This window comes from Diabrotica virgifera, chromosome 6 (genome assembly GCF_917563875.1).
Source record: "Diabrotica virgifera virgifera chromosome 6, PGI_DIABVI_V3a".
Classification (NCBI taxonomy): Eukaryota; Metazoa; Arthropoda; class Insecta; order Coleoptera; family Chrysomelidae; genus Diabrotica; species Diabrotica virgifera.
Window position 1 is genome coordinate 44,176,863 of NC_065448.1, and position 15,800 is coordinate 44,192,662.

The window sequence follows — 15,800 nt, forward strand, 5'->3', positions numbered from 1 at the left end:
TCATTCTCTTTATGGTTCGATTTATTGCATCATATTGTTGTTTGTTTTTGTTCTTATAGGCACGTCTCTCATCCATTAAATTTCCTCTGTCATACATGCCTTTCTTTTAGTTCTCTCAGTTCGTTTAGGAGTCAAAGTCTCTTTAACAGCTGTTGTTAGTGCTGCCTTTATCTGTTTTCAATTATTTTCAACTTCTTCGGAGTTCACGCTATTAATTTCTTTCAAGTTTTTATTAATTTTTTCTTTTATGTCTTCTCTTGTTCTTGTATCTTTTAGTCTATTGAAATCTATCCGATTCGTTTTTTTCTTTTTTAGTTTCTTCAATTTTATGTTTAACACAGATACAACCCGATTGTGGCCAGAGTAGATGTCCGCACCTGGGTAGGTCTTTGTTGATAGTATAGAATTTCTGAATCTGTGGTAAACCAGAATGTAATCTATTTGATTTCTAATCATCCTCCCGTTACCATCAGCAGGGGATTTCCATGTGTAAAGTCTACGCTTCGGGAGTTTAAACATTGTGTTTGTAATCACAAATTTTTCATTTTGACAAAATTGAACCATTCTGTCACCACGTTCATTACGGTCTCCTAACCCATAGTCTCCAACACAATCTTCCACTCTACCCTGACCCACCTTGGCGTTGAAATCACCCATTATTATTATGGGATCCTTTTTCTGTATACTTTTGAGGACCGCTTGTAATTGTGTATAAAAGTCCTCAATTACATTGTCATCCTTATCTGCTGTAGGGGCATATACCTGAATAATATTAATGTTCTTCGGTTGTGCTTTTAATTGCATCAGCATTTCTCTATCTGAATAGGGAACAAAATTTATCATCGAATCATTTATGCGACTGTCCAGAACGATGCCGACTCCATAAAGGTGAGCTGGATTGTTGTTTCCTACATAGTACATCGTGCCATTTGTTGTACATTTACCTTCTCCTGGCCACCTAACATCGCTTATGCCGAGAATATCTATTTTCAGTCGTTTCATTTAGGATACAACATTATCGATTTTACCTGAAGAATAAAGATTTCTCGCATTCCATGTAGCAATTTTTATGCAGGGATTTCGCAGGCTGACGACCGGAGGGACCCTGCAGTATGTTGTCATGCCGCTCCTGCCGGATCTTGGTTTCCGTGTTCCATGACCAGTAATCTTTAATCTTTCATTACTTGTAGTCATGATGATTTTACTAGGGATTTTAATGAGGTGGTTTCCCGTTGCCTTCCTCATCGCAGTGTAGGAGCCATTAAAACTGTTTCAGTCATGCCTCCTAGTATCCAATGATGAGCCGGTCCAGGATCTATTGCCGCTCGCCACAACTTGGTACTGAAAACGCTGCTTCCGTCTCCAGGAATTTGATTTTATATTAACCCTAAAATCGCGGATTGCCACTTCCGCCGTCCCCCCCGTACCGAAGCTCTGCTTCTCCGCCGTGTCTGCCGTTATGGACTTCATCCATAACCCTGGACAAGGGACCCTAGACAGGTGTTAGTTTCCCGGGTCAGGAAACCCCCGGAATCTGCGGTGGGCAGGGATTGATTCATTTTCCCTTATAGGACTGTCTTCAAGAATTTAAAGAGTTCCTACCCTCTACCTGTGTACCATTTTTTTATTCCCCAGTAACTCGAGCAACTAACGCATTACTAAATGCCAAAGATGCTTTATAAGGCTTATCAGATGGAACTCATTGCAGTGTTGAGGGTTTGGTTTTTTTGGTAGTGGGATAAATATTGACTTTGGGGTATTTTCCTGTATCATAAATGCGACTGAATAAAAGAACAAATATTTCGATATTTTCTTTTAATTTTAACGTTTCTGGGTATATTTTATCTGGATATGGGATTTTATTTGTTTTGAGTTGATTAATTGTATTTATAATTTCAGATTTCAGAATTTCTGGTCCATCTTGTTATTTTTTTTACTGTTTAACTTACCAATAACTGAAGGAGGTCCGATGTACTGTCAAAATGGTCTTTCTCCGTTAAATCTACCTTTTGGTAGAACTGACTGCAGTAGTCCATTTCTTTGACCTCTTCCTTAATATCTATGTAAGGATCAAGAAATTGATCTGAAAATATTGGCTCAGATTTTATTCTTTCCGAAATATGAAAAATCTGACTCTTAGATAAGTCATCATCTTCATCGTCCGATATTATGATTGCAATGTCATCATCATTCATCGTGTAATCTGCAATCTTGTCTTCTACCTAAAAATTAAATTGTTTTAACAAAAATGTTTACGTACACGTGTAAAAAAGATAATTAAGTTATCTTTATTAATTTCGTAGCAACATTCACACCCTCGTCCACTGAAATATTCTTAACGACTCAAAATTGACAGAGAAGACAAAAACCTTTTGCATCCATGTTTTCGATCCTCAGGAATCCAAATCTGAAATTGAATCCAAAGCTTTCATTTGACACCTCATTTGTCATTCTACCTGGTATGACGGAGGAGTTGTGTTCACGGACAGATAGACAGACAGACGTGGATAATTCAAAGTTTTCACATTTTTTCAAAATTGTGTAAAAACAATAATCAATCTAGATTATTATGTATTTTTTTTGAAAAACTATTTTTAACTGAATATTTTTAAGGCCAACCTAATAAAATTTCATTAAATTTTTGTTGCAATTAATGTTGGTTAATGTTGGGCTTAAAAAATCAACAATAAATCACGAATTAAAGAAGTTACGTGTAGGGAATGCTTAAGAAATAAAAATAGTAGCATAAAATGTTATTTCATTACAATACTAAAATACAGGGTGTTCCATTTAAGAAAACTCAGGTCATTGAGGGGGTTTGCAATTATTGCAAGGATAAGAATGTTGATATAGTCGATCCTTTTAAAAGAATATATTTTTAAGCATTGTTTGATTTTTTTGTAAACAAAAATAAAAAATATTGAGTTTAAAATATCGTAAACTGTATTTTTTCTATATCCTTGTAACAATTTCCAAGACATTTCTTACAAAAATACGTAAATTTTACGACGCGCGCCCGTTCACGTGAAATTAAAGGGCGCGTCAACTGGAAGGTTAAAATCTGATCACGGCATAATTCAAACTTATCAAATAGGGAACTTGCGCATTTTTTTATTACATAATAATGTTCAGTTTTGTTTAAAAATGAGATTTCCAACATTTCACACTTCAAAAACTCATAATAACTTAGAAATACCAATTTAAATTCTTCTGTGATATAAAATACTTCAAACTACCCGTGACGTCACATAGTTTTATTATAAAGTGAGCACGTAAAGGTTGGAATAAATTCATTTTCTCGGAAATGGACCATTTTGGAAAAAAATACCGAAACAGGTCAATTTTTATTTTTAAATTACGACTTTTTGGCATATATATCATACTAGTGACGTCAACCACCTGGGCGTGATGACGTCATCGATGATTTTTTTAAATGAAAATGGAGGTCGTGGGATGGCTCATTTCAAAGGTAATTCAATTATACAGGGTGAGGCAAATAAAGGGCCTATTAGAAATATCTCGAGAACTAAAGGCAACAGAATCATGAAAATTGGAATAAAGGGGTTTTGAAGGATGATCTATTAAACGAAAATATTTTCATCTCTTTGCAACTTCCGGTTATAACTTCGTTTTCTTAAATGGGTCACCCTGTATATTTTTACATTTTTGGATTCTCTTCGATGTCTTCTTTCTTAAAATATGAGGTTTTGTGATATTATGCAGGGTATTTTAAAAGATAATTACGTTTTTTTATTAATTTCGTAGCAAAATTAACACCCTGTAGAATTGTAGTAGTTTGACATCTAAAACTCTACTTACGTTCAAATGATTTTTAATATACTCTACTATTGTTAAGATTCATTAGTATAGCTAAATTTTTAATTTTAGTATACAGGGTTGGTCGAAACTCGGAATGAGTATTTTCTGAGTTTTCTTAAATGGAACACCCTGTATTTTAGTATTGTTATCGCACCGACAATCTTAACTAAGTAGGTATTTCGATAGCTAAACCATTATTGGTAATTTTAAGGACCAGTCTGGATAATATGTATTTATTTCTGAAAAATTATTTGGGATTGAGTATTTTCACGGCCAACCTATTAAAATTTTAGGTATTTTTTGTTGCAATTAATATTTAGCTTGAATCACCAATAACTCACAAATTAAAGCAGTTAGGTATAGGGAATGCTTAAGAAATAAAAAAGGACTATAAAATATCATTTTACTACAATACAAAAATACAGGGTGTTCCATTTAAGAAAACTCAGAAAATACTCATTCCGAGTTTCGACCAACCCTGTATACTAAAATTAAAAATTTAGCTATACTAATTATTCTTAACAATAGTAGAGTATATTAAAAATCATTTGATCGTAAGTAGATTTTTAGATGTCAAACTACTACAATTCTACAGCGTGTGAATGTTGCTACGAAATTAATAAAAAAACGTAATTATTTTTTAAAATATCCTGTATAATATTACAAAACCTTATATTTTAAGAAAGAAGACATCGAAGAGAATCCCAAAATGTAAAAATATACAGGGTGTCCCGTTTAAAAAAACGAAGTTATAAGCAACTTCCGGTATAACCGGAAGTTGTAAAGAGATGAAAATATTTTCATTTAATAGATCATCCTTCAAAACCCCTTTATTCCAATTTTCATGATTCTGTTGCCTTTAGTTCTCGAGATATTTCTAATAGGCCAGTTATCTGCCTCACCCTATATATTCAGTAATATAAAGATTAACATAATTATTTATACAGGGTGTCCAAAAAAATTTTTTGAATTAAATTTATTGACAAAAAGAAGAATGCATTGCATATAATTTATTCAATTCAAAATACATTTTACTACTCTCAGAAAACAGAAAAAATGTTTATTTGAAAAAGAATTACGTATTTTTTATGGGAAATAAGCCACAATTTTACTAAAAAATGAATTAATTAACGTTTCGAAGCCTAAATCGGGTTTCGTTGTCAAAATACAAAATACTATTAAAATAAAACAAACATGTTGTTGCTAAGTAAAAAAATTCTTCTAATAATTTATTTAATCTGACTCATTTATATTGGCAATTCAGACGTATATTATACATTTTAAAGTAGAAGACTTTAAAATGATATCGCCAATATTTATGAGTTGCGTTCCTGGGACGACTTTACTAAAAGATAGTTCATTCGATTACATGAAATCAATCCCAACTCAAGAATATCCGTCGCAAAAAAATCATAGCATGTGATCTGTCTTTAAAAAGACAACCAAATGCAACGATGACAGTAAAATTCTCGCGTTAGAGATTCCATAGTAAATCACGAGGGAAAACCAGGAAAAAACCTCGTGATACTATCCCGACATCGTAAGTATTTGGTCTTACATTTAATTTACTTTCAAAAAATTAATACCAAATTCTGACTTTAATATGTTTAAATTATAAATAATAATAATAATATAATTGCATTTATAAAATACCTTGTGAATGCGAACAATTTTATTTAGGTGAAACATCAAGACCATTAAAGGTTAGAATAAGTGAACATCAGTCTTATATTAAAAATAGACATTTAATCTACCTTCAAAAAACTAATACCAAATTCTGACTTTAATATGTTTAAATTATAAATAATATATTTTAATATATATGTATATATATATATATATATTGTTAAGATATGTAAAATTTGAATTAATATGGTTTCGATCTTAATATTTTAGAAAAGTTAAAACATATAATAAAAATATACCAAAATTCATTTCGAAGAAATGAAAGTCAATTATCTTTGGATGGCCGTAGGTAAACAAAATTTAAATAGGGATTAAGTATTTTCTTTGTACAGTTAGTATGATAAGAAAGTGGTTATGTGTTTGGACAATGAGACCGGGTTTCCCAAATGGACTTTTGCGGCGAGGGAACAATTGTATTTAGAAATTTAAATGAATGTAATCTTTGTTTAGATATTAAGAAAGGAAAAAAAAAACCGATTGGCATGTAATTAGTTTTAGGAAATTTCTAATGGTAGGGAAAATTGGTGTTTGTTATCTGAAAGGTAGATGGGGATAAAATTGAGGAACTCGGATTGGTGAAGAAGGAAAAAGGAGGGGCTAGGTATGAAGAATGGGAGTTTAGCGAAATGTTAGAGGGTGGAAGAAGAGTCAGTTGTTAAATGATCGTTAAGTCGACTAGTGGTGATCTCTAAGAGTCTCCTGAAGTAGTAAGGCAGATAAGTGAATAGTTGTGAGTTTGTTGAAATAAGTGTCCTGACGGAAGCTCATCACGTAAAGCATTGTAAGTTATATTGTTCTACTTATATTCCAAGAGTCACCGTTGCATGCCGGAACGAGAAATAGATTCAGTTTATCGAGAGGAGAAAAGGCTAGCATTGTTTTTTGAAAGATACGTGCATCTGTAGGGGGTCATTAATGACAATAGGCTTGCAATAATTTGTTGCGAGATTGCTGACTACATAGGGGGCTGCTAAGAGTAAATTGTAGGCGACCAGAGACAAGAATTTGGACAACTCATCATCCGAGAGACAGTTTTATTTTTTTTGTAGAATTATTCATAACGCAAATTTCAATAAGTACTTTAGATAGTGGTAGGGTTATTTCAATAATCAGAATAGGAGATATTATTTTTAGAGGATATTTTGAGGGTGAATTTATTTCAATAGATGCTTTTGTACCATATATGTGTTTTATTCCGTTAATCTTTGACCTTATTTATCATATGTAAAGCAAAGGAGATATTGAAGCACGAGAATATAAAACCCTGAGATTAGAGCATTAAATAGTGTGATTAAATCATAAGTGCATCATTAAAATTAAATTTAATTAATTAGTTAATTATCTAATCAAGTGCTTTGAGCACACCGATCTTTGAATATCACATTAACTGGAGCCCAGAACGTGGTGGCTTAAAAAATATCGCAGCTTTGCATTTGATGGTAGGGAAAGAGATAAGGAATAACTACAGGTGATCCAGAGATAATTTGACAATTTTTCCAGGTGTAAAAATATTTTTGATTTATGGATTGATCGTAGGTAGTTGATATTTACTGCTATTGAATTATTTAATATTTTTACCAATCGTACATTTGATATTTATTTTGAAATTTACTGATTGCATATTTGATATTTGTGGCGAAAATTTATTAAATTTGGGGAGAAATATTTGTCGTGTTCTGCAACTTATAGAGTGTTGTAAAATTTCACATTTGGCGGGGACAAAGAAAACAGTAACAAAAAGAAACAACATGTCGACCACAAGGAGGCAAAGCAAAATGCAAGAAAGCAGAGAGAATAACAGAGAAGAGGAAAAAATTGTTGAAGAAGGATTGGGTAATGAAGGAGATACAACGATTATGGAGAGAAAAGAACAGGAATTAACAGGAATAGAGAAACTATTGCAACTGATGCAACTCCAATCACAACAAATGGATAGAAATCAACAGGAAACAAAAAGGACAATGCAAGAAAATCAACAGGAATCAAAACGAGCCATGGAAGAAACACAACAAATTTGAAAATGCAATACAAGAAGACAGGCGAGAAATAGAAGAAAAATTTAAGCAAAACGAAAAACAAATTGCGGAACTCAAGAATCAACAGAATTGTGGAGAAAGAAGGGAAATGATTATCCTTGGTACAAGCGACGCGAAAATACAATTTGGAGGGGATATTAGAAAAACACACCCAGTACCATTTGTTAAAAATTTGAAAACCAAATTGCAACATATTAGATATTTTGACGACTGCAAAGAAACAATTAGAAACCATCTGAAAGAAGGAGCAGCGTTATGGTATGAAAGTAAAGAAGATGAGTTTGAAAATTGGACAGATTTCGAAAATAAATTTCTCAACTATTTCTGGGGGAAAGTTAAACAGAGGGAAATCAACCAAGAGCTACAGAATGGAAGATATCACGAGAAAATGGGAATATCGGAAGAAAGATATGCTTTGCAGATATATAACAATTCCAAATATCTAGACTACAAATACTCTACCGAACAACTGGTAGAAATGATAAGCAGACATTTCGAAGAAACGCTGGAGGACCACGTGATTTTGAGAAACTATCAAGATATTGATAGTTTGTGCCAATTCCTTCAAGTAAGGGAAGCAAAAAGAAGAGAAATGCGAAACAGAAGACAACATGAACAATATAATGGACCGGCAAGAAGGTATCAATCAAATTATGACCAGAGAAACCGACATGCCCAATCAACAAACGAAGATAGGCCGAGAGAATACCAAAATTACAATAGACAACAAAATTATGATAACAGGAATCACGAAAAAAATAGAACATATGAAAATCACAACAGAAACAGAGATGCACAAAATCCTCCGACTAGGAATACGAACGAACAAAGGGACGGTAGAAACAATCAGAATTTCCAACGACAAAATAGAAGGGAGATGAATCATGTAACAATAGAAAACGAGGAAGAAGATGTATGCAATGAATCCAGACAGGATTTTCAATAAAGCATCCACTGAACAAACATAAACAACTCTCCGGTATATTTTGTCATCCGAGAGAGTTTATACAGTTGGCGGGAAATGAAAGACAAAGTTCTAATTCAAATTTAATATTCTTAGATGCATTTATAAAACATAAAGCGATTAAAATTTTGATTGATTCTGGATCGGAGATATCGTTAATCAATAAGAAACTAGTAAAAGAATTAAATTTGGACAGATTTGTGTATAAAATTCCTAGGGTTGCTTTAGTGGGTGCAAACAACAAAAAATTGACGACAGTAAATGAAGGTTTGGGAGTGCGGATCAGAGTGGGAGACAAATACTATATTATGCAATGTGTGGTGATCGAAGATTTAAACCATGATATGATAGCGGGAATTGATGAATTGAGTGAAAAACATATCACCATAAATTTTTCGGAGAATAAACTGGAAATCAGAGCAGAACCAGACAACATAGAAGAAGAAACGGAAATAGAGAGGAAAATAATTTTTGAAAAGATAAATGAACAGGAAAAACATAAAGAAATCAATATGACTGTAGAGGAAAAACCGAAAGTACAAGAAAAAAATCAACCAGAAAAAAAAAGAAGGAAGAAAAAGAAGAAGAGTTCAAAAAGAAAGAAGGAAAACACGGTGGATACAAGAGAAAGACAGGAAATCGAAGATACGGAAGAATTGTCGGCAATCGACGATAAAACAGAAAGGAAGCAGGAAGAAAAGGAAGTTCTCATAAGAGAAATGAAAGCAGTAGAAACATGGTGCTCGGGATACCAAATGGAAATTGAAGATAAAAAAAAAACAGAAGAAGAAATAAAGGATGAGGACAGAGAAGAAATGGCAATAATGGACGAGAATCCAGAATTTTATGAAGAAATATTATGGACAGTGAACACATGCGAACAAAATGAGGATGAAAGAAAATTAAAATGTGGAGAAAACATGGAAAAGGAAGTAGAGAAGATTCTAGAAAATTATGGAGATTTGATTAATGAAGAAAGCCGAGTGGCTAAAAATTATGAACATTCTTTTAAAGTTAAAAACTTAGAAAATTTTAAATCCAAGACATATCCAATCCCGTATAAATACAGGCAAAGCGTCGGACAGGAAATTGAAAAAATGATCGAAGACAAGGTGATAGAAAGATGTGACTCTCCATATATCAACCCGATAGTATGCGTTAAAAAATCGAGTGGTGATTTGCGATTATGTTTAGATGCAAGAAACATTAATTCACACACAATCGCGCAATACGAAGCGCCTTTGAACATCGAAGCCATATTTGGACGAATCACAGGGTCACACATTTTTTCCAAAATCGATTTGAAACATAGTTTTTGGTTAATACCTTTGGCAGAGAAATGTCGAAATTATACCGCTTTTTCGATCGACGGAGTGGTATACCGATTTAGGGTGGTACCATTTGGCCTACAGAGTGCATGCGCTGCTTTGGTTCGCGCATTGAACACAATCTTAAATAGGCATGAAGAATTTGTTGTACATTACATAGATGATTTATTAATTTTCTCACCAGATATAACAAGCCATCTACGACATATTCACACTGTGCTAGAAGAACTGGATCAAGCGGGATTGAAATTAAATATTCAAAAGTGTCAGTTTTTCCAAAAGGAAATACTGTATTTAGGATTCAAATTAGACACAAAAGGGATTAGTCTTGCAGAAGATAGAATCGAAATTATAAATAACTACGCTAGGCCAACCAATTTAAAAACATTGCGGGGATTTTTGGGAATGGTAAACTATTTCAAAAAACTAATACCAGACATCAGCACAAAAGAAATACCGTTGATAGCATTACTTAAGAAAAATGTTAGGTGGAAATGGGGAACGGAACAAGAAATGGCTTTCAAAAATTTAAAAGGAGCTTTCTCCACAGCTGTAAGAGTACACCACCCAAGATATGATCAACCTTTCATTCTCCGGACCGATGCTTCCATAACAAAATTCGCAGGGGTGTTATCACAGATCCAAGACGATGTAGAGGTGCCAATCTGTTTTGTCTCCCGTGTAACCAAAACATATGAGAGAAAGTACAGCGTTACTGAATTAGAGTTCGCCAGTGTGTTATTTTGTGTAAATAAATTACGGTTTTACCTACTAGGGGCAAAATTCACCGTTGAAACAGACCATGCAGCTTTGGTACATATAATGAAAAATAGGCTGGTAAATAATAGAATTCATAGGGGCATTCTTTTACTTCAAGAGTATGATTTTGAATTTAAATATATCAAAGGAACTGACAATATCTTGGCTGATGCGTTGACGAGAGATGAACAATTCCGCAAAGAGGACCACAAAACTCTCCACGTTGGCATGAACATAATGAGAGAAGAAGCAGGCTTATTTTCTTTGGCTCAGATCAGGGAAAATCAGGAACAACTGGATGAAAGAGAAAAGCAAAGGGCCGAACAAGAAGATAACTTATATTTTAAGAGGGTCGATGGTAAAGAACTATATGTAATCACGGAACAGATGGCAAAAGAAGTTTTAGCAAAATTACACTGTGACAACGGACACATTGGAAGCAGGAAGGTGTGGCTTATGTTCAGGGAGAACTACATTTGTCGACAGGACTATACAATAGCCAAAGAGATGACTCGAAATTGCGAGACATGCCAAAAGTGTAAAAGTAAGAATTTCAAAAACGAAAACATCACAAAAAACGTCATAGCTCGGAAGAAACTGGATATTGTCGCCATTGATATGTTGAGCGATTTAATAACAACAACACAGAGGAATAAACACATATTAGTTATGGTGGATGTTTTCTCAAAGTATTTAAAACTGTACCCATGTAGAACCACGAAAGGAGCTGAAATACTTCGGAAGATAGACGATTTTATCGAAACAGTGGGAAGACCAGACAATATTTTGTTGGACAATGCGACATACTTTAGGAATGACCGTTTTAAAGGGGAATTAAGAGAGAGAGGCATAAATACAAAATTTGTAAGCATCCGACATCCACAGAGCAACCCATCAGAGCGTTTTATACAAGAAGTCACAAAATTTCTAAGAATTGCTGCGGAAGAACATCATCGACATTGGGACAGAAAAGTGTTTGAAATAGAGACGTATTTGAACTGTGCACCAAATACGGTTACCAAGGAGACGCCTTTATATGTAATGAAAGGAACAATGCCTACGAGACCGTGGGAAGACACCGCCCCCAGACAATACGAAGAAGTGATCGAGGTGGTTCAACGAAGATTGAGACGAAGTGGAGAGAAATATCTCCAAAGGCAAGAGAGGACCCGAAGAAGAAGGCCGGTTACATTCCAGAAAGGGGATAAAGTTTTAGTGAGGGCACTGAGGGTGTCCAATTTACAAAATGGTATTTGTGCTAAATTGATGCCGGTATTTGAAGGTCCATATAGGGTCAATACGGAAAATGGGGTAAATAGTTATGAATTAGCGCATATAGAGACAGGCAAGATACGGGGTATTTTTAACATTCACGACATTTATAAGTATCATGAGTAGAGTTTGGTAACATAATGGAATAATTTGATCCTAAAAAAAACTTGTGTCATTTAAATAAATAACAGAGTTTTTCGGCAAATCAAATGGCGGGGAGTTGTTAAGATATGTAAAATTTGAATTAATATGGTTTCGATCTTAATATTTTAGAAAAGTTAAAACATATAATAAAAATATACCAAAATTCATTTCGAAGAAATGAAAGTCAATTATCTTTGGATGGCCGTAGGTAAACAAAATTTAAATAGGGATTAAGTATTTTCTTTGTACAGTTAGTATGATAAGAAAGTGGTTATGTGTTTGGACAATGAGACCGGGTTTCCCAAATGGACTTTTGCGGCGAGGGAACAATTGTATTTAGAAATTTAAATGAATGTAATCTTTGTTTAGATATTAAGAAAGGAAAAAAAAAACGATTGGCATGTAATTAGTTTTAGGAAATTTCTAATGGTAGGGAAAATTGGTGTTTGTTATCTGAAAGGTAGATGGGGATAAAATTGAGGAACTCGGATTGGTGAAGAAGGAAAAAGGAGGGGCTAGGTATGAAGAATGGGAGTTTAGCGAAATGTTAGAGGGTGGAAGAAGAGTCAGTTGTTAAATGATCGTTAAGTCGACTAGTGGTGATCTCTAAGAGTCTCCTGAAGTAGTAAGGCAGATAAGTGAATAGTTGTGAGTTTGTTGAAATAAGTGTCCTGACGGAAGCTCATCACGTAAAGCATTGTAAGTTATATTGTTCTACTTATATTCCAAGAGTCACCGTTGCATGCCGGAACGAGAAATAGATTCAGTTTATCGAGAGGAGAAAAGGCTAGCATTGTTTTTTGAAAGATACGTGCATCTGTAGGGGGTCATTAATGACAATAGGCTTGCAATAATTTGTTGCGAGATTGCTGACTACATAGGGGGCTGCTAAGAGTAAATTGTAGGCGACCAGAGACAAGAATTTGGACAACTCATCATCCGAGAGACAGTTTTATTTTTTTTGTAGAATTATTCATAACGCAAATTTCAATAAGTACTTTAGATAGTGGTAGGGTTATTTCAATAATCAGAATAGGAGATATTATTTTTAGAGGATATTTTGAGGGTGAATTTATTTCAATAGATGCTTTTGTACCATATATGTGTTTTATTCCGTTAATCTTTGACCTTATTTATCATATGTAAAGCAAAGGAGATATTGAAGCACGAGAATATAAAACCCTGAGATTAGAGCATTAAATAGTGTGATTAAATCATAAGTGCATCATTAAAATTAAATTTAATTAATTAGTTAATTATCTAATCAAGTGCTTTGAGCACACCGATCTTTGAATATCACATTAATATATATATATAAATATATATATATATATATATATATATATATATATATATATATATATATATATATATATATATATATATAATATATATATTTTAATAGTATTTTGTATTTTGACAACGAAACCCGATTTGGGCTTCGAAACGTTAATAAATTCATTTTTTAGTAAAATTGTGGCTTATTTCCCATAAAAAATACGTAATTATAAAAATGCCACAAGGAAACAGCTTCAGAACAACATTGAAAAAGAATCATTGCTTTTCGCTTAAATTAAATGTTGAAACAGTCAATAGGCAGGTGTGTGACTGCTTTGATATTGAATTTAAGCAAAAACAATATTTACTTGTCCAATAAATTATGTCCAAATTATTTGTCCAAAAACATTTTTCCTGTTTCCTGATAACAGTAAAATGTATTTTGAATTAAATAAATTACACACATTCTTCTTTTTATGTCAATAAAATTAATTAAAATTTTTTTTGGACACCCTGTATAAATAATTATGATAATGTTTATATTACTGAATAGAGAATTAAATTACTTTTCAAATGAGCTATCAGACGAACCCTATTCTCATTTAAAAAATTATCGATGGCGTCATCACACCCAGATGGGTGACGTCACTAGTATGATATACAGGGTGAGTTTTTAGTGCGGGATCGGTCGATAATTCCATTATGTTATTTAGAAAAAATGTAGGCAATGATATTCTCTAGGCTTGGAAAATATGTCCATTTCTACAGGGTGATCAATAACTGCGTGGTATATCAAACATATCATTTTTTAAATGGGACACCCTATATATTTTTTCATATTTATATTTCTCTCATAATTCTTGTTCATATAATATAGGGTTTTGTATTACTATACAAAGTATTTAACAAGTTATGACCATTTTTATTTCGAAATCCCTATGAGATTAACACCATGTATATAAACAAGTAATTCATAAACAATAATTTGTTTTGTATAATAAGATAAAAAATGTTCTGTAGATTTTAAATTAAGTTTAACTGAAATCATTGACGAGTATTTGTATACAGGGTGAAGTACAAAACCAAATTACGATTTTTCCAAATTTTTTAAATGGATCACCCTATATTTTATTTTTTAGAAATATTGTACTTATGACATTCTTTCATTTTTATATAGCATTCCCTATATCTAAACTCGTCAGTTTCCGAGATATTTTCAGTTTACTTCAAATTTCTGGAATACATCCAATTTTTCTAGTAAAAATACATGTTAGTATTGAGTGATAATAAAACAAAATTATTTTATAAATGATAATAAATCAAAACAATATACAACTGATGTAAAAGTTTTTAGGTTGTTATATCAACAGTATTTTAAGCCAAGAAGTTTTTAGTAAAACATTCCCAATTACAGATTGTGACGCGCAGTTATTAATACTACAATGTTCATACTAATTTTCATTAATATACATCAAGAAATCCCTACTTTGTTAACACTCGTAGTCAAACTAGGTGATCTATTAATGTTAAAGGTGCTATTGTTTGCGATTATTTGATTGGCCCACATTTTTTTGACGGGTGAGGTTTTTACACGACGCGACGGTGCTCCAGTTTCATGTGTTTTCATGTGGGGCTATATAAAAAACCTTCTATACCAGAAGCATCCAACAAGCAGCCTGATGATATGAAAAATAGAATAAGAGGAGCTTTTAATAATATTAACTTACAAAAGTGTTAAGAAATGTGGCTCGGCCATTTGAATATCGGTAACAAAATTGGATAGACGTTGAGCGTGGACATTTTCAACATTTACTTTAGACTTATATCCTTAACATCACATTAATTGGTACATTAATTAAATATTTTTATGGTTTATATATTTTGTTAGTTATTCATTGAATGCAAATATTTGTTATATTAGTACACAATACTTATTTGTTAAGTTATTTCTACTTATTAAAAATTGAATGTATTTCTGGCAAATGAAAAAAACTAAAAAAAATCTGAGAAACTAAGTAGTTTCGGTATAGGAGATGCTATATAAAAGTGAAAGAGTATCATAAATACAACATTCCCAAAAAAATAAAATATAGGATGATCTATTTAAAAAATTGAGAAAATCGTAATTTTGTTTTGTAGTGTTAGTGTGTTAGTGTTAGTGTGTTTAGTGTGTTAATGTTTTACTAAAAACTTCTTGGCTTAGAATACTGTTGATATAACAATCTAAAAACTATTAGATCAGTTGTACATTGTTTTGATTTATGTTTTATGTGAGTTATTTATTGAATAAAAATAATCTTGTTATATTATTATATACAAGACACATTTTTTTGTAGGAACTATACGATTCTTGTATATTAGGGAAATATGATAATTTCTTAATATCACACTTATTGGTACATTCACTGCATATTGTTATGGTTTATATTTTGTGTTAGTTATTTATTGAATAAAAATAATTTTGTTTAATTATCACTCAATTCTAACTTATGTCTACTAGAAAAATTTAATGCA

The 15,800-nt window shown here is 32.4% G+C and overlaps 1 protein-coding gene across 3 annotated transcripts in view; it reads right to left on the reverse strand.

Moving 5' to 3' along the window:
- The window catches only part of LOC126885939 (uncharacterized), a 313,786-nt gene that overhangs the window by 94,498 nt on the left and 203,488 nt on the right, over positions 1 to 15,800 (reverse strand). For all 3 annotated transcript variants that reach the window (XM_050652762.1, XM_050652760.1, XM_050652761.1), the window contains one exon: positions 1,950 to 2,222. In XM_050652762.1, coding sequence (XP_050508719.1) covers positions 1,950 to 2,222 — 273 coding nt within the window. The remainder of the gene's footprint in view (positions 1 to 1,949; positions 2,223 to 15,800) is intronic.